This window comes from Podarcis pityusensis (assembly GCF_964106645.2).
Source record: "Podarcis pityusensis genome assembly, chromosome: 5".
Classification (NCBI taxonomy): domain Eukaryota; kingdom Metazoa; phylum Chordata; class Lepidosauria; order Squamata; family Lacertidae; genus Podarcis; species Podarcis pityusensis.
In genome coordinates this window covers 93,767,170-93,790,789 of record NC_138032.1, presented here as the reverse complement: position 1 = coordinate 93,790,789, position 23,620 = coordinate 93,767,170, and the positions used below count along the sequence as shown (strand labels likewise).

The 23,620-nt window shown below is 45.2% G+C and overlaps 1 protein-coding gene across 1 annotated transcript in view; it reads right to left on the bottom strand.

The window, feature by feature from the left end:
* The window catches only part of CD9 (CD9 molecule), a 29,933-nt gene extending 8,547 nt beyond the window's left edge, over positions 1-21,386 (bottom strand). The window contains exons 1-2 of the mRNA XM_081005744.1: positions 21,188-21,386; positions 1,204-1,306 (exon numbers count right to left, since the gene is read on the bottom strand). Of these exons, the coding sequence (XP_080861870.1) occupies positions 1,204-1,306; positions 21,188-21,253 (169 nt within the window). The 5' untranslated portion in view covers positions 21,254-21,386. The remainder of the gene's footprint in view (positions 1-1,203; positions 1,307-21,187) is intronic.
* Positions 21,387-23,620: the final 2,234 nt, after the last annotated feature.

Here is a 23,620-nt window from a genome sequence, read left to right as displayed (position 1 = left end):
TCGCAAGACGAAAAACTCGCAAGACGAAAGAGTTTTTCATTTTTTGAGTTGCTTCACAAGACGAATTTCCCTATGGGCTTGCTTCGCAAGACGAAAAACGAAAACATCTTGCAAGTTTGTTTCCTTTTTCTTAAAACCGTTAATACCCAGGATGACTTCGAGGAGCAACTCATAGCACATGGTGTGGTAGCCTTTTTTGAGGTTTTTGAAGACTTTGGTGATTTTGAAGACTTTGGGAAACCGTGCTTCACAAGACGAAAAATTCACAAGACGAAAAAACTCGCAGAACGAATTAATTTCGTCTTGCGAGGCACCACTGTACATGGGGAAGAAGAAGAAGAAGCAGTTACCCAGCATATTGAAACTTCTGCCAGACAAGGACTAGGAAACCAGTAACACCTTCATGGGGTTTTGATGGAATATATAACCATGAATATCTTTGCCAGTGTGTCAGTGGTCTGGGGATTAGCTAAGAAAAAACCGACACTGGTTGGTACTTTGGGGGTGGGGGGAGGAAGCAAGGGAGAAAATCCCACAGACTTCTTTGTCCACAAATCCAATTTTCCTACAGAGGGACTATCGAAAGAAAGGAAGGACAGCAATTTCCCTTTCTTCAAGGCATAGCACTGCATAGCAATCTAAGACCAGGATTCCATGCCTGGGATCACCCCCGCCCCAAAGTATTCTAAGGCTGCTTTACTGGGAAAAACTAAAGATAAAAACAGTACAAAATATAATAATTATTTTACTATATTAATATTAAACGTCTTTCCCAAGAGTGGCTTGGCTTGCTTTGTGCTAGCATCTCTTAATGTGTATCCTTAGCGGTGATGATGAGATATCAAAGTATCCAATTTTCTGCCAAGTGGTGGCATATCTACACAATTTCAGATTTCCAGCTAGATTAGAAGTGCCATATCCTTTTTTAGGGTGCACACTAGACCCCCGTTTCCAGCTGGGAGATATATTTTTGCACATTTTTAGAGACCAAGGAATCTGAGATGGCACATATAAAAATTTTTCACTTTGCCAAGGGCAAGGAAACACCCTAATAATTTTGGTATCTATATGAACAGGTCATTCCATATCAAGCATATTTACACATCTTATCATTGGTTTCCTTAGTCACTGTTAATACTTTTAAAAGCAGTGTAGGTATCAGGTGTACTGTTCATACCATTGAGCAATAATTTTACAACATACCTGTATAGAATGTATTGTTATTCTCCTCCTGATCAAAAATATCTTTTGTCTGTTTATCAAATCGAAGCCATAGTCCAATTGCAAGGACTGCCGTTCCTGCAAGCTATGGAGAAAGGGGTGGGGGACAAAAAAAGAGAATATTTTAATTATGCATTTTACCATTTTAGGTGTATAACAAGTCAATTTTGGACAGTCCTCAGGTATTATTGACTTTTTAAATACCCATATGCATTAGACTAATTGGTTTTTAAACTTGTGGTCCTTTGGAAGCTGATATCATGAAAAGGGGTTACCAGAAAGATTGCTTGTCGTGGCTACAGTGTTCCCTGGGGAGTTTGGAGAGCACTTAGGGTGAAAACACATGTGTCACCAATTAATATAGTCCTGTGCCCACAGGTTTCACAAAAGTAGCGAAGAGTGAAACTGCATTTTTGTTTAAATGGCTGAAACCATCTGCCAAATCATATTGATCCTTGAGCATGCCAATACGTTTACACCTTTCGCAATAAACATGTAGTTTATGTAGAAACAAGAGTTTGTAATGTTACGGAAATTACAGGGGGGACGGGGGGGCACATCTTTAAAGTTAAATATTACAAATATTATGCCTGAATATATCATTCCAACTTGACAGCTCAGGGAAGTCACCTAGCTTTAAAAAATAATATAAAATCATCTCCTTTCCCAGTTCCCCCCATTCCAAAGCTATTTTCCCCTTGCAAAAGGACTCCAGGAAGTTCTCAGAGGTGACAATTGCTGGGCTCATTGTTAGCCAAAGGAAGCCAAATCTCATCACCTGACTCGCCTCAGGCTCCAGACATGCAAAGGAACTTCTATTGTACTTTTGGGTGGTGGGTACTGAAGACATATTTGTCTATGCTAATCTTATACCTGAGTCTTGCTCTGCCACGTCTGCTTATGCTAATCTTGTACCAAGGACTTGTCTGGACATGTTTGCCAAGGTTAACCCCTCCCCTTCGAACTGTATTCTGGGATGTGGTGGGAAAGTTTTAAAAGTCTTTGTCACCCCATCCTCGGGGTTCAAATTTGCTTTTGAACCTATTGCGCAATAAGCTTTGGTCTACAGCTATTTGCTCCGGTTGGCTGGACTCCTTCCTTTATTCAGCAGGGACCCGCGGGCTCTGCCCGACAAGCTGGGTGACTGAGCAGCCTCACACCTAGATTTTTCCCTAACAGTAAGAATGTTAAGTAGAATTCTGCTGGGGTAACAGATATAAGATGTAAGAATTGCCTGTTCTGATTCAGAACAAGAGAGGCCCATCTACTACCATCTACTGTTTTCAAGAGCTGCCAACCAAATGCCCTTGGAAACTCTCAAACAGGCCATGATCATCTGCTACAAGCACCAGTACTTGGTCATTATGGCAGAACAGGAATTCTAGAAATCTTGGGTGGCAAATACAGGATCCCGGGATGGTTCTCTTTTAAAAAAGAGGGTTGGAGGCGAAGAAGAGAGAAGAGAAAAAGCTTGAAGAGGAGCTGCTCATGTATCTTTTGCCTCTCCCCATCCCCAACTCTGAAAAGTTACAGGTTTCTTGAGAGTGTCCTCAAGCTTTCCTAATTCACTGCAAAGTTGTTCAATTTGTGTTATGAAGGAGATTATTAAATTCTGGACACAATACTGCCATTCATTATATTAATAATAACAATAAACAACAACAACAACAACAACTCATCTACTACTACTAAATGTTTTAATATTCATTTCTCCCAAACTGGGATTCTAGGAAAGAATGCCAGCACTTTACAGATTTCTAAGGTGAGCTTTCAAAGATGCGCATTCTGCTGTTGTGGAATGTCTGGCTGAGCTGGTTGGGCCTCATTGCCACACTGTGATCTGCAAATGCGCTCTAGAACACACAGCCAGCACAATGTACATTGCAGAAGCTTGGTAGAATTCCTTCTTTTTGAAGGAAGCTTGTCACTAAGAAAGCCCTTAGTTTTCCAGATGGCAGTTTGAAACCCGCAGACCCATCTAGGGTATGGAAGCACCAGTGCCTGCTCACGGAAGATCCAATTCAAGGACACACTGTTTCATTTCTGAAAGCACAATTATTATTGGGTACAAGGCGTTCCCAGGAGAAGACCATTAAACCACTGCATAAATGGTTTTAAGAGAAGAATTTACAATAACGTGTCCTTGCAACATTTCAGAAATTTATTTTTTTTATTAAAAAAAAATCAATTTGCAAATGTGTGTTAATCCATTTTAAAGTCTTAGATATATAAAATAGATGTTCATAAATGTACCAAGCAAACACATACAAATATGTGGTATATCTGAAGAAGTGTGCATGCACACGTAAGCTTATACCAAGAACAAACTTAGTTGGTCTCTAAGGTGCTACTGGACAATTTATTCTTTTATATATTTCAACATACAAATATGTAAACCACATGTCTGAAACCCACAGAAAAATCCTGAAACCATTTTCTCTCTTCCAAATTGACCTCAAATATTTCTCTGCCTCCCCATTGTCTCTTTGCTCACAAATCCTGTCTCAAGGGCACATTTAAGATATGAATAGGCTGAGCCTGTGACCTGGATTCAGGAGTTGAGTAGTTATCATAACAAAAGAGTGGCCAGGATGCCCAGGTAATCCAATCAGGTAACCTAGCAGACAGGATAAAAACAAAGCACTCAGATTTCTGTTGTAGTCCGCCCCTTCTCTGATGTATTAAGGGGGAAGTCTTGGGCTACACCCCTTCTGTGCTGTAGGTATGATGTATCTGGGGTGGTGGTCTTGAGCTACAGGGTGGGCAATTTCAAAGTCTATATAAGGGCTTGTCCCTCCCCCCCTCCTGTGTGTGTGGGGGGGTACCCTGTAGCAATAGCTTTAATAAAGATCAGGCTTTGCTTCTCAATATTCTCTGGTTGGCCTCTGTTATTTTCTCCTACCAATAGAGAACCTACAAAAGGACCTCTATATGGGCTCTTGGGTACCCCAGAAGGGAAAAGAAGCAGTTTTTTCTCGTAACACCTCCAAATTTAGGAACACAGGGAACTACTTTATGCAAGAGACCATTGATACATCTAGAAGTACAAAGCAATTGAAAGTGAAAGAAAGAGAAATGTGTTTATGAGAAATGGTGGGTCCTGCAACTCTGGGCTGGGTGGAATGTAAGGTCTGCATAAACTGATAGCAACAGGCATCCTTCACCAGACCACGTAGGCTCTGGTAGTTTATCTCAAGACGTGATTATCTCCTAGGGGCAAACACACAAACAAGAGGGAGGAAGAGCAGAAGATCTTGTTTTGTTGAGTGGAAAATTCCTACTATTCCCATGTGTATCTCTTTGGGTTATGTCACGCGTAGTAGAAATAGGAGTGTGTTTTAGCTGCTGGGTGTCCCATTTGCTTCATTCACATGGTGAGAGCAAGTTGGGAAGCACTACAAAGTTCTCACAAATGTGTCATTTTACTGACAACGGTTTCTGGAGTTCCATCAGCCACTGCAAACATCCTGGGTTGGGGGCTTGAATCCTGACACTTCCATAACAGTGACCTGCTACATGTAAAGCAGATTTATACCTGAGCCACAGCCCTTCCCTTTGCAATGGCTTGCTAGACGAGAAAGGAAGCATCACAAATCCATCAAGAAGGTGAAAATGTAACATTTGATATCTCCTCAAACGCTAGTCTTTTCCCAATGGAGGCAGTTCACTCTGTTCCGGAAGTTCATTTGTAAACCAAAACAGGTTGTAACCCAAGACGCGCTTTCGCCAATGGGACCTCCCAAAAAAATTTGTTCGTAATCCAAAAAAAAAAAAAGGGGGGGGTGTAACCCAAAAAAAGATTGCAAACCAGGACATGCACTTCCGGGTTTGACATGTTTGTAATCCAAAACGTTTGCTACCCAAGGAACCACTGTACAATGAAAGGAAGGCTGTACCCTAGTGTACAGAGAAGGTGTCAGGTTCAAGCCAGTATTTGAAATTTGTCAGGCGCATTTTGCTCCTGGCTACCAAGTGAAGTTGCCGGGCCTCAGGATGGTGCCTGACACCATCTCAAGATGCAAGCCTGGGGATCCTTTAATCTCAACTGTTTTCACACGCTAGCAACACATCCTGTAGAATTCTGTTATATTTTATCTGCACAATCAGAATATGTCAGGAACCAAAAAGTCGTACAGTAGTACCTCGTTTTGTGACCGGGATCCCTTCCATAGCCCCAGTCGCTGGCCAAAAAGGATGTTGGACAAAGGGCCGTGTCTGCGCGCGCACACAGAGAGGTTTGCGCTTCTGCACATGTGTGATTTAGTGCTTCTGCGCATGCGCGAGCGGCGAACCCGGAAGTAACCCGTTCCGGTACTTCCAGGTTTGCAGCGGATGTTCGACGGAACGGGCGCTTGACGAGGCGGACGCTAGATGTGGTACCACTGTATTGAAAAATATGACTTTCGTCTATTTCTTTTATCTTGCATTTAATTGCATTATGATACAAAAGTATCTTTGGTTGAATTTCAATTTTTATAACTCTAGGTACTAATTCGCTGGATGTCCAAACATAGTCTACTCTTGCAGCTGATTGATTTGGTTCTGAAAAATGAGTAAATTGTTTTTCTAATATGACTTGCAAGCCATCTGCCCCTCTAATGGCAGTGGCAACCCTGGTTTAAGGAGCCATTTGACATCTAGCTTATATATCTAAGTTTCTAACATTGACTCAATCCCTGGCATTACCAGTTCAAGAGGGATATCAGTAGCAGGGCTGGGAAAGGCCTGTGCCTGAGATTTTGACTGGCAGAATCCGAGACCAGGGGGAAGAGTCGGTGGAAGAAGATTGGAAGAAATTTAAAGACTATTTACAGAAATATTGCAAAATTAATGAATGTTAGAATGATGTTGGATTGAAGTTAAGTGGTTTCTAGCGGTATAGGTACAAAAGAATATGGAAAAATTGGTTTTTAATATGTAAAAATTTAATGTTATAATATCAAGATTAAAGATTAGGACTAAAAAGGAGGGAAAGAAAGTGTTGGATTAACAAATTGAATTGGAATACAAAAGAGGGAGGTATGAGGAGGTCCGGGAAACAAGTAAACGTAAAAGAAGTGAAGAAAAGATGGAACTGTTTTTAACTGTTTTTTCTTTTTTTCTACTTTGTATTTTTCCTTATTATTGTTAATTTTTTTCTTTTTAATGTGATTTTTCTTCTTTTGAAACTTTAATAAATATTATTTTTTTTAAAAAAGAGATTTTGGTGAACCACTGCCAACTGGAACGGATGGCGTGAGTCTTAAGTTGAACTTAAGATATTGCTAGAGGGGAGAGACTGATGGAACATTAAGGGCAAACCTTTTCCACCTGCCTCATGTCACCCCTTGCCTCAGACCTTTCTAAGGAGCAGCTGCCACCTAAGTATTTATTATTGCTCTCTCCAGCATTTCTTGTGAGGGACTGCACTTTGCCTTTTTTTTTGGAGGAACATGGGGGCATTGGGTTTTAAATATTTCTGAAATGTTTAAGATTTTGTTACCTTAATTTTATATATTTTTTATTTTGTATTCTTTTTTGTGCACAGCCTTGGGGGGCTCTCCCCCTTTTTGGGCCACATCTTATAAATAAACAGTAATGTAACATTTTGGATGAGAGTTATCCAGCGCTTTATCATTACGTGGTGAAATATCACATGTTACGGTTCCATGTGTGAGCTGACCCAGAGAAGGCAGTGGTTGAATAGCCAGCAGCCTGTGAGGCAGGTCTAACAAAAGCAACACAACACACAAACAGAGCCAATCCTTTAATTCTGTCAAGGTTTCTTTTGTAGCTTGAAAACACCTCTGATTATGATATCTTTATTGTCATTGTCCCTTGCAGAACAATGAAATTGAAAAACTACATAAAACTACATAAAAACTACATAAAACTACCACAAAACTACATAAAACTACTACAAAACTACATAAAACATTCAAAAACCCCTAAAAACTCTAAAACCCCATTTTAAAATACACTATACTACAGAGACCCCTTATGTTGCGTTTAGAACCAGAATTGCATTTACGTAGAAACTGTTTCTCATGCGGCTAGTCCTGGTCTTTATAACCCTACACCTTCTTCCAGGAGGCAGAAGTTGAAAGAGATCATTTCCGGGGTGCGCACTATCCTGCGCTATCTCTGCCGCTTTCTTATGGCACCTGGAAGCATAGATTTGATCCAAGGTGGGAAGAGTGCACCCAATTATTCTCTCTGCAGTCTTTACAACCCTGGATAGTATTGTTTTTTCCCTGGCCGTGCAGCTCCCAAACCACACGCACAGACCATAAGTTAGTACGCTCTCCACAGTGCAATGGTAGAATGCCACCAACAGGTCCTTTGAGAGATTGTTTTTCCGGAGGATTCTCAGAAAATGTAACCTCTGCTGTTGTGGATCTCACTGAACGCTGAAGAGTCACTGCAATATTCTTACACAGGTTATCCGCTGTGAACAGTGCTATATAAACCAGTTTCTCATATTTAAAGTCTCACGCGCATCCTCTGCACTTGTCAGCCTTCATAAAAAGAAGGGCATCAAAAATGTACCAACGTCCTGATATGGAGGTGGTGATTAGCATCTCTTAAAGGAGATCTCAGCAGTTACATCGAGAGACGTTTCAAACATTGCCAGTGTAACAAACAAATTTTTCCTTCCCTCTTCTGGTTGTTTGGGACTACATAGCTCCCCTCTCTTTCACAGTTGCTAGGATAAGTGGATGGTTCTATCAGACCAACACAAAGAGATGCTGCAAGGTATCAAGTAGCTCAATGGCCACATTCCAGTCTAACATCCTCAGGTTCCTGAGAGCTACCCAGTCATCTGGGCACAGGGCCACAAGGAGGAGGAAAGTGGAATCATCTGCTTCCATTTGCAAACTGGAATCATCTGCTTCCATTTGTAACCACTGAATGAATGCCATTTCATTCAAAATCAGCACAAACTTAGTTCAAAACAAATGCTCTAGTATAAGGAAAGTGTGAAGCAGCTTTCACATGCCCCAGTGTAATATCTGAACCAGGTCAGTGTGCTGTGGCATGAAGTTTTCATTGACAACACTTTATTGTATTAAAGACACTTCTTAAGAAGCGATCCACAGCTATCTTGGTGGGGCGGGTAAGGTTCCTGGTGTGTTTAACCACAACTTGGCAATTAGGAAAGCAGGATAACATCTTCCCTGTAGACAACACCCTCTCTTCTGAAGCACACGTTTCTCCTACTGCTTCTGGCTACAACTAACCTGGTGTAGACAGTGATATATCACATAGAATTACTGCATTTCTGAAGAACTGTGGGCTGCCTTGTTTGCTATTGAAGTTACTTTTTAATGTCCATTGGCTACAAACAGTAAAACCGAAGGTGGCAGTAGGAGAGGAGAGAGAAAAAGGGGTGCAGTGTTGTGGAGCCTAAGGTCTTAGATGAGACAAGAATCAGAAGATATCATCTGAACTTCTTCTGCAGCGCACTTTGTGCATCTGTCTACACAGGAGAGCCATAAGAGGGGAGCCAGAGTGGAGTAGCTTAGCCCTTTGCTTTGCTTTTCTTCCTTTCTTTGCAAAACCAAGCTGGCTCAGCAGCCAGGATGAGTATCAACTTAGCAAATTTCTAGCTCTTGTGACTTAGCATGACAAAGTAACCCAAAGAACAAACATACGTAATTGTCCTTCAATACAGAATCACACTTCCAGTTCAACATGGCTACTGCACACATGTGAAATGGAAGGCTGAATGCATTTTGGCACTCCATGTGCACTTTAGACAAAAGTTATCCACTCCTGGGAAAGACAGTTAACTCTCAGTGCGAGGGAAGGGGCTGCAACCTCAGGATGGCAAAACTGTGCACAACAGAACAAACAAGGCACCCCAAGAACAGTCCTAAGAGGCAGAACAGAGATGGCATGTAAGAATAGATGGTGCATGAAAACACTCCACACGACTCTGCGGATATCATCCAGCAGATCTGCCTGCCACCCCAAGCCTTAACTTGCACCCACAGTGCAAGTCTAAGCAGGGGAAGAATTGGTTTCTGGCACAGTATGAGAAAAGCTGGCCATGCCTCACAAAGGATAGATGGTGCAATTTATGGTTGCAGAGGGTGGAAATAACCTTTTCAGTCACAAAGGAGAGAGAAACCACGTGGTGCCACAGAATTCCTAGGAATGGGCTGGGACTAGATTAGAGTTATGCTAGGATATCCGGGCACACAGTAATTTGATGATTGTGTATTGATTTCATAGTTGTAAACTATTTAGGAGCCATTTTGGCATATACCTATAAAATAAATAGATGGTGATGGCACCTAGAGCTTTTTGAAATATAGATTTCAGACCTGTGCTGCCCAAAAATGTATATTTTTCAAATCCTAGAGCAGGGAAGATTCCTCCATAGCCAGTGGTTAAGGTCCTAAGTAAAAGGCAATTACCAGCTTCCAGTTAAAGCTGAGAAAGAGAAACGAGGGCAAAATAATCACAGAGAGGGATCTGAGTGCAAATGTCAATATAGCTCAATACATCCCTTAAATGAGGAGTTACGCAACAGCTACCAAGACCCCAGCACTGCACTTAAATAGGGCAAGTGGTATTTTCCCTTAGCAACAAAAACTCCGCTCCAGATTGGTCTCCTCGTGTAATTTTGCCCTAAATAGCCAAACATTGCTAGAGGTTAATTAGGCAATTTCCAGAAACTTGGGTAATATTCTTTCTGTGTATGCACCACTAAGCAACTTTTACAGCTAAATGAGGTTTGATGAATTTCACTGACACCTATTTGCCTTTCCAATATGTAAAAGGGAGCCTTTTTCTAGAAAGAATCACCCTTCAGGCTTAACCGGGACATCCCTTGTCTCTGCTGAACAAACATGGACACTAAGGCATCGGGGAAGATTTCCTCTTACGTGTAATTTAATCCAGAGAATAAACACTTGCAGGATAGGCCACTGCAAAATGCAAACAGAAGTCTGAGAATCACTTTGGGGCCTCGTGGAGGCGGGATGTTGCTCAGGCAACAATCTTTGGCATAATGCCCCTATTCAGACAAATATAGAAAAAATGTCCCTGTTTTCATCAGAGACATGTTAGGCATGCAGTTTTCCATGCAAGTTCTAACCTTGGACATAACTTCACTTGGTGTTCGGAAAACTTGCACAGGATTGTGTTGTACGCATAATTTGGCGAAAATAAGGACAATATATTTTTATCACATTTTGTATTAAACCGTGTAAATATATGGCATATAAACAACTTTGCTGATCTGCAAGCACTTTCGTAATTGATAAATTTCAATTTCCCACACCCAGCTTGGAGGAGACTTAGTTTCTCAATCCATTCCAGTTGGGTTTTAGACCTAGTTTTGGTACAGAAACTGCCCTGATCATCCTGTGGTAGTACCCATGCCAGGAGAGAGATGGGGAGTAGGAGTGTGTTAGTTCTCCTAGACCAGTGGTGTCCAAACTTTTCTCAAAGAGGGCCAGATTTGATGAAGTGAAGGGCTGTGAGGGCCGACCAAAGGGCCAACCTTTAGGATTAAAGTTCTTGAGCTTTTTTATGATTTTACCCCAAAGTTGTTGAGGGTTTTTTTTAGTATTTTTATTTTGCCCCATTACCCCCAGAAATAAACTGCCACAGGGGCTGGATTAAACTGACCAATGGGCCGAATTAGGCCCCTGAAACAAACTTTGGACATGCCTGTCCTAGACCTTTCAGGGCTTTCCATACCACTGATCATAGTACCCTTCTAGATTTTGATCATTGGGATTTAAAGGCACCGCTTTTATGGTAGTTGCCTTCTGATGACCGGTGCTACAGGACAACTCTCCCATTCCTTAGTACGGGGCAGGGTTTAATCTTGCTACCTATGCTTTTTGACATATACTGTATATATGGAATTGATTGAGATGCAATAAATATGTGGACATCAACTTCATTTCTATTTCTCATCTAATTTAGGTAAGTGGTAGTGACAAATGGGAGCTGAAGCACGCTAATAGACTGGATGAGAGCCTACACACTGAGGCTTAATCCCGCTAAAACAGAGATGCTGTTGGTGGGTGTTTCATCCTGTTTTGGAAGTGGCTGTATTCCCTGCGTTAACATGCCTGGGGGTGCTCCTTGAACAATTTGGAGATACCATTAACACCTTTGGCTGGTTCACATGCTATGTCCTGATGTGGACAGAGATGGTAGTCTATTTTGCACTGGACCACAGGCTATTGTTATAGTACAGGCATGGAAACAATTCACTGTCTTGATCGAAGCATTCCTGTGAAATCCATAATTACCAGTTCATACTTGTGGGGACTGCGACAAGCAAATCTACTTCCTGAATACATGCACCTCACAGAATCTCCCACTATCTCCCATCTAAGGCTAGAGGCTACAGCAGGGACACAGGTGGCGCTGTGGTCTAAACCACTGAGCCTAGGGCTTGCCGATCGGAAGGTGGGCGGTTCGAATCCCGTTGTGAGCTCCCCTTGTTCGGTCCCAGCTCCTGCCCACCCAGCAGTTCGAAAGCACGTCAAAGTGCAAGTAGATACATAGGTACCGCTCCGGCGGGAAGGTAAATGGCGTTTCCGTGCACTGCTCTGGTTCGCCAGAAGCAGCTTAGTCATGCTGGCCACATGACCCGGAAGCTGTACGCCGGCTCCCTCGGCCAATAAAGCGAGATGAGCGCACAACCCCAGAGTGGTTCGCAACCAGACCTAACGGTCAGGGGTACCTTTACCTTTTTTAGAAGCTACATCAGGCTTCCTCAGCCTAGGCCCTCCAGATGCTTTTGGCCTACAACTCCCATGATCCCTAGCTAGCAAGACCAGTGGTCAGGGATGATGGGAATTGTAGTCTCAAAACATCTGGAGGGCCGAGGTTGAGGAAGCCTGGGCTACAGAGCCAAGCCTCTTAGGGTCCAAGCTTTATAGAAACGGACAGACTGTGGACATATTCATGACTATTCTATACAGGATCTACACTTCTCAAGAGGTCCAGGGTCTACTGCATGAACTTTTCTTGGTGAAGTAGAGATTATAGTTTAAAACAAATCACATCCATATCCTACAAGTGAACATTTCCACATTTCTAGAGGCAGCTTCCTCTGTGCAAGACAAGAGGAAGACATGACCTCATAGGCATTTCTTTCCACATAGACAGTAAACAGGGATGTTTGTGACAGCAGACTGACCACCCGCTCATGTCCCATGTGCAGATTATGCTTTACTTATGTGTCTTCACTGTGACACAACCACAACAGGTTTCAACATGGAAGAACCACGCAAAGCCGCCTTTCCATAGCAACCAGTTCTGCTGAATCACAAGGGCCCATGCTTAAATGAACCGGGACTTCTGGTGGGTGCATCATGCCCCAGCATGTTCAATGCAGTTCACAGTACATACTCAGTAATCCTTTACAAACAGCCTTATTGGAGATGCATTGTGCATGTTCTGGAGATAAATGAATGGCTACTCAAGAAAATCTGCATTTAAAGGTTTTTACATTGCTGTACTCCACCCTGACAGGTGAGAGCAAAACAGAAATACTGTACAAACAAATATAATTAAGAGATTAGGGGTGAAACGAAGTGGTAAGTCTCATGCCACTTAATATTTATACAGCACTTCAGATTTGTCATAGCTCGTCTGTCATAAATGTATAATGTACTATTAAGTTAAAATGTGAGCTGGAAGTAGAAGTACTGGTGAAATTATCAGAACCTTTAAATAATGGTGCACCTGAAACCTCTGAAATGCTGTATTTGTGTGTGTGTGTTTTTATACTGAATTTTGCATTTATGGAACTACAGTGGTACCTCTGGATGCGAACGGGATCTGCTCCAGAGCCCCGTTCGCATCCTGAAGTGAATGCAACCTGCGTCCACGCATCGCTGCTTCCACACATGATGTCATTTTGAGCGTCTGCGCATGTGGCGAAACCCGGAAGTAACATGCTTTGTTACTTCTGGGTCGCTGCGGAGCGCAACCCGAAAATGTTTAACCTGAAGCTACTTCAACCCGAGGTATGACTGTAATAAAAATAATTCATCAAAAAAGGGGTAAAGATTGCAAGATGTAGTAGGTGGGAAACCTGCTGGGAGACAGAGAAGAGACACTTATGAAACCCAAGAAAATCACAGTTTGGTTAGGATTCTGACAATTACACTACTTTAAGAATATAGTGCCTCAAAGTACGGCATTTCTGTTCACTGTACATCAAAGATAATTCATTGTATCTTTCTGAAGCTCAGCATGGATATCTACCTCTTGTTGAATCAAACTTCAGTAAAGTTGCTTGTTGTTGTTTATTTTAAAAAATGGCTGCCTTATAGTACTTTTAACATTTTTGCACTGAAGCACCGCTTTCCCACACTTGTGAAATGTTTAAATGTCTCTTCCCACTTTTATATTCCACTTTTCTTCCAAGGGGCTAAAAGGGGTTGTACAGTCATACCTTGGGTTGCGAATGTGATCTGTGTGGGGGGCACATTCACAACCCGCAGCGTTCGCAGTCTGAAGTGCTGCGTCTGCACACACGCATGACGTGATTCGGTGCATCTGCGCATGACGTCATTTTGCGCTTCTGCGCATGCGCGAGCTCCAAAACCCGGAAGTAACCCGTGCCGGTACTTCCGGGTTCGGTGTGGTCCGCAACCCGAAAACACGCAACCCACAGCATTCGTAACCCAAGGTATGACTGTACATGGTTCTTCCTCCTTTGGATTTTATTGTCACAACCACCCCATGAGGTACATTAGGCTGAGGGTATGTGACCTAGCTTTATGGCCGACTGTGGGTTTGAATCCTGGCCTCCCAGGTTTTACTCAAACAACCTAACCACTACACCACACTGCCAAACAGGGCCAGATTTAGGTTTGATGAGGCCCTAAGCTACTGAAGGTAACAGGACCCTTTTTATGTCCAGCACTCCTTTGTCAACAACAAATTGTCGCTGTTTTTTGTGTTGAGTTTATGCTATATGGTAATTTATGGACCTAATAGGTATCTAAAGCCATTTGCACGTAACAAATAGGAGTCTACACAACACAAAACACTGTTGCTGTATGTAGGCTTTACTTTATTTGTTTTTTAATCTTATATTTTGGAAATGTACATCCAGGTGTTTTTTCCTTTAATTTTTTGGGGGGCCCCTAAGAGAGTGGGGCCCTAAGCTATAGCTTGTTTAGCTTATACGTAAATCTGGCACTGCTGCCAAACATTGTACAGTGACATATGGTAAGGTAAAGCATGTAAAGGGTATCTTTTGCAATGGGTTAGCCTTAATGTTCTGATAAACTGAATAAACATGAATCATGGCTTTTCTGGTTTCACCCCTGGACGTGTGGAAGAATTACTCTGCAGTTTTTAGCTTGGCAACCAGCAATTATGGAGAAGTTTACTAAAAGAAGACAACTATTCCATTGAACCATGTAAGACATGTGTATACTATTGTCAAATGATTTACAACTATTTGAAACCGATAATGATTTCCAAATAAAGCTTTGAAGATAAAATTATATGGTTGTCTATCCCCCACAATTACGTATTTTAGTTCAAATATTTGCACTGTTAGAAAGCCTTTGATATCTCATTGCCTTTTTTCTGGGGGGATGCAGGGGGACGCATACCCCTAAATGTTTTGTGAATCTAATGGGAGAAGAAACTTAAATTTTTTAGTTTCTCCTCTAGCACGGTGAATCGTCAGTTCCGTTGCTACCCCCGATGGCAGCCTCATTTCCTTTCCCAGTATTTTCTGAGTCTCAGACAGAAGCGGGCGTTTAATGTGTGAAGCAGTGTGGAATGTGCATGTGTGGTGTTTTACTGGTGCAAGTTTGGCCTCACTGAGGGGCTGTATTTCAATACGAGTAGGAAAATTACTGACTATTTTTCATCAACACAGCCAGCAAACAAGTGTAAAGTTAATGATGACTCTGTGTAATATGAGGTAATGCATGTTCTTTGTACTTTTGTCCATTTACTTTATTTATTTTCCCCAATTTGAATTATAAAATGGAGATTTTCTTGAGTCACAATGAGAGTACCCCTAAACATTTTTTTAAGGGGGGAAAAAAGCACTGGATATACTTATGCAGTACATAAAATTTACACAGCATACTTTTTGGGGTTTCCTTACAACACATAGCTCAAAAAATGATAAATCAGGTAGCAATAAATTTTGGTGCACATGAACACTGGGTGCCAGCTCTGTGGCAGAAAGCATGGGTGCACAAAGGCCCAGTTCCAAGCCAGCACATCACGTGAGGTGAGAAATGTGTTTACTGTGCCATGACTCCTCATAGTTTCCTTGCTTTTTTGGTGTCTAAACTCTTCAATTAAAGTGAAGGGTGTTTTTTCCCCCCAATTAAAAAGTATCTTAGAATAGTTCCTGTGTTGTTTGGGGGAGGCAGCTGGGGCTGGATTGAGGAAGGACATGTATTTATGCATACAGGCAAGTGGAGATTCTTCTAACTTCACTTTAAAACAAGCCACCTCCTTGAGCTTTTGCACCTTCAAAGCCAAGTCCCTCCCTCCCCCCCTTCCTGTGCAACCAAGACATTTCACAACTTCAGGGGAGGGACTGCTGGAAAGCAGCTTTCGCAGCAAAAAAAGGAAGCCACCCAGCTACCTCTTTAAGCTGTGCTGGAATGTCTGGTTTTACGGCACCATCACTTTTCACAGACAAGAACAGAGTAAGTGCCACTTCTTCCTGGGGTTCCTTGGTAGCTTATCAGAAATGCCTCCGTCAGTAAAAAGAGGCAAGATTCCACAAAACACACCTTGTCCACCACTTTCTTCCATCATGTGTGCATGTGTGTGTACTGGATATGACATTTTAATGTATTTTTAATCTTTTGTTGAAAGCTGCCCAGAGTGGCTGGGGAAACCCAGCCAAATGGGCGGGGCACAAATAATAAATTATTATTATTATTATTATTAGTCATAGGATTGCTCTGTTTGGAAACAGGCCCCAAGAAAGAGCTCTGACTGGTCCTGTCATTGTTATCTTTAGATGGGCAGCAAAAACTTATTTCAATGAACTTCCGCAGGTTGCTTTCTTGAAACTGGTTTTATGTTCCAGCTGCTTTTTAAGATGCTCGCTGCCTTTCAGCGCTCTTTCTTTCTTATCGTGTGCTTTCTTTTTGACTTCAGCTGCCTTAAAAAACTTCATACTAAAGCGAACCATAAGCATCAAAGAACAATCTGAACTATGCAAACACAAGCCTGTCCACTCCCTAGCAACAACAAAACGCCGAACAAGGAGAAATGAAATTTCTCTCCCTACTTCAATCAACTACTCGCCACACACAGAACCAACAACAGCAGACAAGCCAATTTGAAACTGGTCAAGCATGTTTGAAGCAGGGCTGTCTTAAGGATACCCGGCGCTGTGGTGCAAAGCTCCCTCCGGCGCCCCCCTTTCCCAGAGTTTTTGGGGAGGACGGTGCTGCCGGCGGGGCTGGAGGAGGCAGGCAGCAGCTGGAGAGTGTCTCCTCTGGCGGGGAAGAGGTGGAGGCTGGACGTGGCCCCTCCTGGCCCAGCTGGCCGCTTTGTGATGCGGTGGCCACAGCAGACGGAGGCTCCAGGCGCGACGCTGCTTTAGAGTGTCATGGCAGAGGCAGGCAAGGGCAAGGGCAGCGAGTTGATGCTGGGAGGCGCCACATTCAGCCTCCGCCTCTTCCTGGCGCCCTCCAGAACTTGGCGCCCTGCGCCACTAGCCTCTATAGGTAAGACGGCCCTGGTTTGAAGTGCTCCAGAACAGCTTGTCTCTGCCACAGAGGCCTCCGAAGAGCATTAGGTAAAGGTAAAGGTATCCCTGACCATTAGGTCCAATCGTGGCCAACTCTGGGGTTGAGGCGCTCATCTCGCTTTATTGGCCGAGGGAGCCGGCGTACAGCTTCCGGGTCATGTGGCCAGCATGTCTAAGCCGCTTCTGGCAAACCAGAGCAGCGCACGGAAACACCGTTTCCTTCCCGCCAGAGCGGTACCTATTTATCTACTTGCACTTTGTGCTTTCGAACTGCTAGGTTGGCAGGAGCAGGGATGGAGCAACGGGAGCTCACCCCGTCGCGGGGATTCGAACCGCCGACCTTCTGATCGGCAAGTCCTTGGCTCTGTGGTTTAACCCACAGTGCCACCCGCGTCCCATCCAAAGAGCATTAGGTGCCAGCACTTCTCTTCAGCTGCTTACTGTGAGATGCAGGTGCGCAGCTTGGATACTACATGGCTAGAACACGCTAACAGCAAATTATCCAAGAGCCAAGAGTGCACATTCACCCACATACCTAGCCCCACATCCAATATCTGAGCAGACTCAGATTTTGTTATTGGGCTTCTTTTACAAAAATAAAATACAATTAGGGCCCCTTTAAGACGGTGGTTTTTCAGAGCACTTTGCAGATTCTGCCACAAGTTCTTGACAGTGTAACAGTGGATTATCATTCCGCTTCCTTAGATGTTCTGTGATGTTTGCCCAATGCGACCACATTGCTGCTGTCTGAAGGGGCTACAGCATCGCAAAAGCAGGACAACAAAACCCAACTGGGAACAGGATACGATATTTCTAGAACACCGTTCATCCGAAGTTCACCCTATGGAGGTGTCACCAGATGTCACCCACTCACTTTCCATCTTCTGCATCATTGCAGAAAGGTGCTTTGTTGCAATAGGGGTGGGGGTGGGGAAAGAGAAGGGCAATATACATAAATATACCTGCACACACACTCTGAACTTGTATGGCATCCATGCCCACTTCGATGTTCTCCTCTTTCCACCTGAAGGGAAATTCCTTGTACTGGAAAATCCCTTTACACATATGCGATACTGCAACAACCTCCCAAGCAGGTTAGACCTGAAGTTGCACAATGGTGGGGGAGGCAGGCAGAAAGGGAGAAAGTATTGAATTTTAGTCTCCTGGTGGGCACAATAATTCTTGGGGAAACTAGCCGATTACTCAGCTAAGCTTTCTCAGAAGACGAAGCCCCCACTTCACCACAGCCTGAAACACAGGGCCCTTGCTAAAATCCACCATCAGTGGTTTGGCTCCTTCCCCATCTCAGTCCCAGGCCTCCTCTGGAACTTACTGAATGCCAAGTCACTTCACAAGCTGAGATGGCATAGCACTCCTATGGGACTCTATCAGCTTTGCATCACTGTGAATTAACATTTGTATAGCACTTTCTGGTGTTCATGGGGACTTGATTCACATGCACCAGCTAGATCCATTCCAGTTTTATTGTTATTCCCCATACTGTAGATAAGTGGACTGAGGCAGAGAGGGCAGGTTTCTCAAGGTCACCTAATGAGTTCAAAGCGAAAGGCAAGATCTGAAGGGGAGGGGGGTTGTTTCTGGTTCATTATTAGTCATTATGCTACACCAGCCTTTGAAGGCCCTTTGGGAGAGTTTCGCATATTTTAATAAATGCATTTTGGCACGAGGCGCTTTTCACAGGTAGGCAATTTCAAGCAAGCAACACTGGTGTGCATTCTGGGGGGGAGCAGAGTATTGGATTACACCAATGTTAACTCCTGTGGAGGAGTTTATTTATTTCAAAGAGACAGATTCCAGATAAAGCCAAGATAAAAGATGGCACTAGGGCAGAAGAAGAATGTAATTCAAACACGGATTGGAATACCTTCCCCCAGCCTGACGCTCTCCCATAATCCCTGATCATTGGTCCTGCTGGTTGAGATGATGGGAGTTTCAGTCTGGAGGAAGGCTGGTCTACAACTCATTCTGCCATCTAGAATAGAAAGCAGGGAAATGATACCATTCCTAAGGAAGCACCTTCAGAATGTAACTTCTTTACAAAGAGCGTAACAATTTGAAAAACCTTCCAGGAGTCTCCTGCAACCTATTAAGAGAACTTCAATCAATGATATGGAAAACAACTACATACCTTGGTTTACAATCACAATCCGTTCCGGAGGTCTGGTTGTAAACCAAACAGGTTGTAACCCAAGGCGTGCTTTTGCCAATGGGGCCTCCCAAAAAAATGGGTTGTAATCCAAAAAAAATGGGTTGTAATCCAAAACGGTTGCAAACCAAAGTACCACTGTACATCCAATTATTTTTCTGGCTACTGAAGATCTTACAAGTATGTACTGGAAAGGGCCTTTCAAGTTACAACTTAAAAACTGTACCGTCTTTCCCAGAAGCTATTCTAATCTGGGTGCCCTGTGGTTATACCTTTTTACATGAAATGCGCTCTGCGCATGATCAGGGCCCCTAGTGTTACATGTCGTCGTGACCTGATCTAGTAAGACAAATCCTGGCTTAGTGAAAACAAGCAAATGTGGGGGCTCCTGGAGAGGCCCTCCAGCTACTGTGAGCCAAGTCATGGCTTGCCTTCAAGTGTTGTCTGAACCCAGGCCTATGGTTTGCCTCCAGAAAAACCACAACCCAAGAAAAGCTCACGGAGCAAGGGCAAACCATGAGCCTGGGTTCAGACCACGCACACCAAGCCAAACGGTGGCTTAGCTCACAGCAGACGCAAGCCAGAAAAGGAGCCAAGCGGCTGCGATCTCCTCTCCTGGGAGGTCCCACTAAGCCAGAGAGCTTCGGTTTAGCAATGCTTCCGGGCCAGGTCTGTGTTTATGTTCTTAGAACGGAGCTCCTGGGAGTGGAAAACAGTTTCAGACTTGAATCCTAGAGAATCCCCAGCTCAAATCGACTTTGAGAGCTACAGTGTGACTTTCCCAGGAGACTTGAATCCTAGAGAATCCCCAGCTCAAATCAACTTTGAGAGCTACAGTGTGACTTTCCCAGGAGACTTGAATCCTAGAGAATCCCCAGCTCAAATCGACTTTGAGAGCTACAGTGTGACACTGGAGGGGGCACAGATTGAGGCAGCCCCCCCCCCCCACTGCTCAGTGACCCTCCCAGCAGAGGAAACAGAAGAGAAGCCCTCAAGGTACATGATGGGGGGCTGTGCCAAGAAACCACGTGCTCTGCCAGATTCACCGGTGGCGCAGACCACTCCTCTTACCATGAGTCCTGATAACTCACACCTCTCTTGTGCGGGGGATCAACTTAATTATATACTCTCCACCAATTACCAGCTCTCTGGAACTCTTCCCACTAGCTCCCAAGATGTTCTCTGTGGTTTCTCAGCCGAAAGGGAAATGCACTCTGCAGCTGCCCAGGGGTAGGTTATCTTTTACGCACAAGCTGCCGGCTGAAATCCTGCACCTGGGCAGGTGTGCTATCTCCCTCCGCTCCCCTGCTCCCCCGATTCCGGCGCTGGGTTGCCACTCCCCGCTCGGCCTCAGCTTCAGGGCCTGCCGGGGAGACACTTCCCGGGGGAGCGGGAGGGAGCCAAGGTCCCTAAACTCCCAAGGGCCTGTTTATGGAGCGCTTGCCCGGCGACTGGGGGCGCAATCCTGCGCGGCACCAAGCAAGCGTCACCCCGCAACTCCCCGGGCGTCTCCCCGCCCAGGGGGGCCAACTTGAATAAAATATTGGGGGGGGGGGTGCAGGTAAGCCCCACCCTGCATAATCGATCACACACCAAACTTTTGAAAGGCAGTGCCAATAAACTTGGAGGGGGCCCAGCCCTATCAAATATTGTTTAAAAGAGGAAAGGGACCCCGGCCCCTCGGAGTCGGCTCCTATGTTTCCACTACTTGCCTTGCCGCAAAGTTTTTTTGGGGGGTGGGAGCGGGCGGCTAGACTGCGCGTCCTAAGTCCCTTTAATTAACCGCACCCACCCCCAACAAAGGCGCGGCCTCGGAGAGGTTAGGGAGCCCCGGCTTGGCCGGGACGCGCCACACCTGGCCCGCCCGGGAAGCTCAACTCCGGCCGGCCGCGGCTACACGGCGCTCCGCAACACGTGGCCGGGGAGGGGGTCGTCTCGGGGCTTCGGGAAAGCAACGAAACGCCCCCCCCAAGCCTCTCAACATGTTGGGGGGCCACGAAGAGGCGGCCGAGGAGAGTAGGAGCGCCGCCAAGTCTGCGCTCCCCGGCCGCGCCCTGGCGGGCGGGCGCTCCGACGACGCGCCAACTTACCCAGAAGAAGAAGTTGAACGTGAAGAGCAAGTACTTAATGCACTTGGTGCCTCCCTTGACGGGCATCTTGGAGGGTTAGACGGGCGCGTTTCACTCTCGGGCGACTTGGCTCCGGCGGCGCTCCTGAGCTGCTGGGCTTTGCTCGACGACGCGGCTCCGTCTTCCGCTGCCAGGCGTCTGCCCGCCCCGCTTTCTCCTTGCCGCTGCAAGCCCCACCTCAGACCTGGCGGCCTCGCCCTGCCGCTGCGCGCCGCCTCCTCCTCCTCCTCCTCCTCGAGCGCTGCGCCCGCCTCGCCGACGCCCTTCCCGGAGCTGCCCAGCGACGCCGCCCCCTCGCCGGCGGCGCAGACTTGCAGGTTGGGGCGGAAAGAAGCCCGGGGCTTCCCTGGGGCTGAGTCACCGTCGCAGGCGAGCGGGGAGGGTCGCCGCCCCGCCCTGGCGCGCCCACCCACCCCGCCAGGGCTGGCCTGCTTTCCAGCGAAGAGTCCGGTGGACCCCGAAAGCTTGCCGAGTTGCCGGAATCGCTTGTTGTTTTTCGCCCAGCTTGTTTGGCATTATGACTTGCCCGGCGTCATCGGTGTTTGCTTTACACAACAAAAGAGGGCAGGCCCTTGCCCTAAAGATCTTGCCACCTGAAACTCGGTGGAGGCATAGCGAAACTAGCGGAAGGGATTCTTTCCTCCTCTTGTTTTGCGCTCCACCCTCGTTCTCTTTGAGCAGCAGCCCCAAACACAGAGACGTTTAGGAGGTGGTGCTTTCCCTTCCTTTATCCACACTTGCTAGGCACAGGTCTGGGGTTTCCAGGTGAATCCCGGCTGAATCCGAGCAAACAACAGACCACAGAAACCCCAGCTCCCGTTTGCTCAGATCCAGGGCTAAAACGCAGATTTTCCCAGGGAAAGCTGCTGAAAAGAGAAAGAAACCACTCAGATGTGGAGCTGGAAACCCCATCCCTATGCCGAGAAACACAACACAAAAGGAAGAGGGGATGGGCCCTTAGACTTGGCATTTTGTGTGTGTGTGAACACAAATGTTTTCAATCCTAAGGTAAACAGTTCAGAGCATGGAAATGTTGTTGTTGTTTAGTCGTTTAGTCATGTCCGACTCTTTGTGACCCCCTGGACCAGAGCACGCCAGGCACTCCTGTCTTCCACTGCCTCCCGCAGTTTTGTCAAACTCATGCTGGTAGCTTCGAGAACACTGTCCAACCATCTCGTCCTCTGTCGTCCCCTTCTCCTTGTACCCAACATCAGGGTCTTTTCCAGGGAGTCTTCTCTTCTCATGAGGTGGCCAAAGTATTGGAGCCTCAGCTTCACGATCTGTCCTTCCAGAGAGCACTCAGGGCTGATTTCCTTCAGAATGGAGAGGTTTGATCTTCTTGCAGTCCACGGGACTCTCAAGAGTCTCCTCCAGCACCAGAATTCAAAAGCATCAATTCTTCGGCGATCAGCCTTCTTTATGGTCCAGCTCTCACTTCCATACATCACTACTGGGAAAACCATAGCTTTAACTATACAGACCTTTGTTGGCAAGGTGATGTCTCTGCTTTTTAAGATGCTGTCTAGGTTTGTCTCTTTTTTTCTCCCAAGAAGCAGGCGTCTCTTAATTTCGTGGCTGCTGTCACCATCTGCAGTGATCATGGAGCCCAAGAAAGTAAAATCTCTCACTGCCTCCATTTCTTCCCCTTTTATTTGCCAGGAGGTGATAGGACCAGTGGCCCTGATCTTCATTTTTTTGATGTTGAGCTTCAGACCATGTTTTGCGCTCTCCTCTTTCACCCTCATTAAAAGGTTCTTTAATTCCTCCTCACTTTCTGCCATCAAGGTTGTGTCATCTGCATATCTGAGGTTGTTGATATTTCTTCCGGCAATCTTAATTCCGGTTAGGGATTCATGGAAAAGAGTCCTGCTGAATCTCATCCAAGACCCACCTATTCCAGCATCCTACTCTTACATTGGCTAACTATGGGTAGCCCGCAAGCAAGACACGAGTGCAATAGCAACTGATATTCAGAAGAATATATGCAGTGCTTTGGGGGAGGTACGCATACCCCTAAACATTTTGTGAATCTATAATTTATAAGAATTCATAAGAGTAGGAAAATGAGAGTATCCCTGAACATTTTTTTTGTGTGTGGAAAAAAAGCACTGAATATATGCCTCCAAGATGGGAAGAGGGTACATAGCGATTATGGCCAGTAGCCATCTATAAATGCCCATCCTCCATAAATTTGCCTGACCCTCTTTTAAAAGGCTCTCTCCACACTTCCACTTGTCCTGCCCCTCCCCCGCTGGAAAACTTGTTCCTTACCACTGAATTGGAGTGCAGGGGGGGAACTTGGCTTTAATCCAGGTCAAAGCCTCAGACTGGGGGCCCTGCCACACCCACACACCCCTCAGCACATTTGTTCTTAAAGGGCATAAAAAGTGGGCA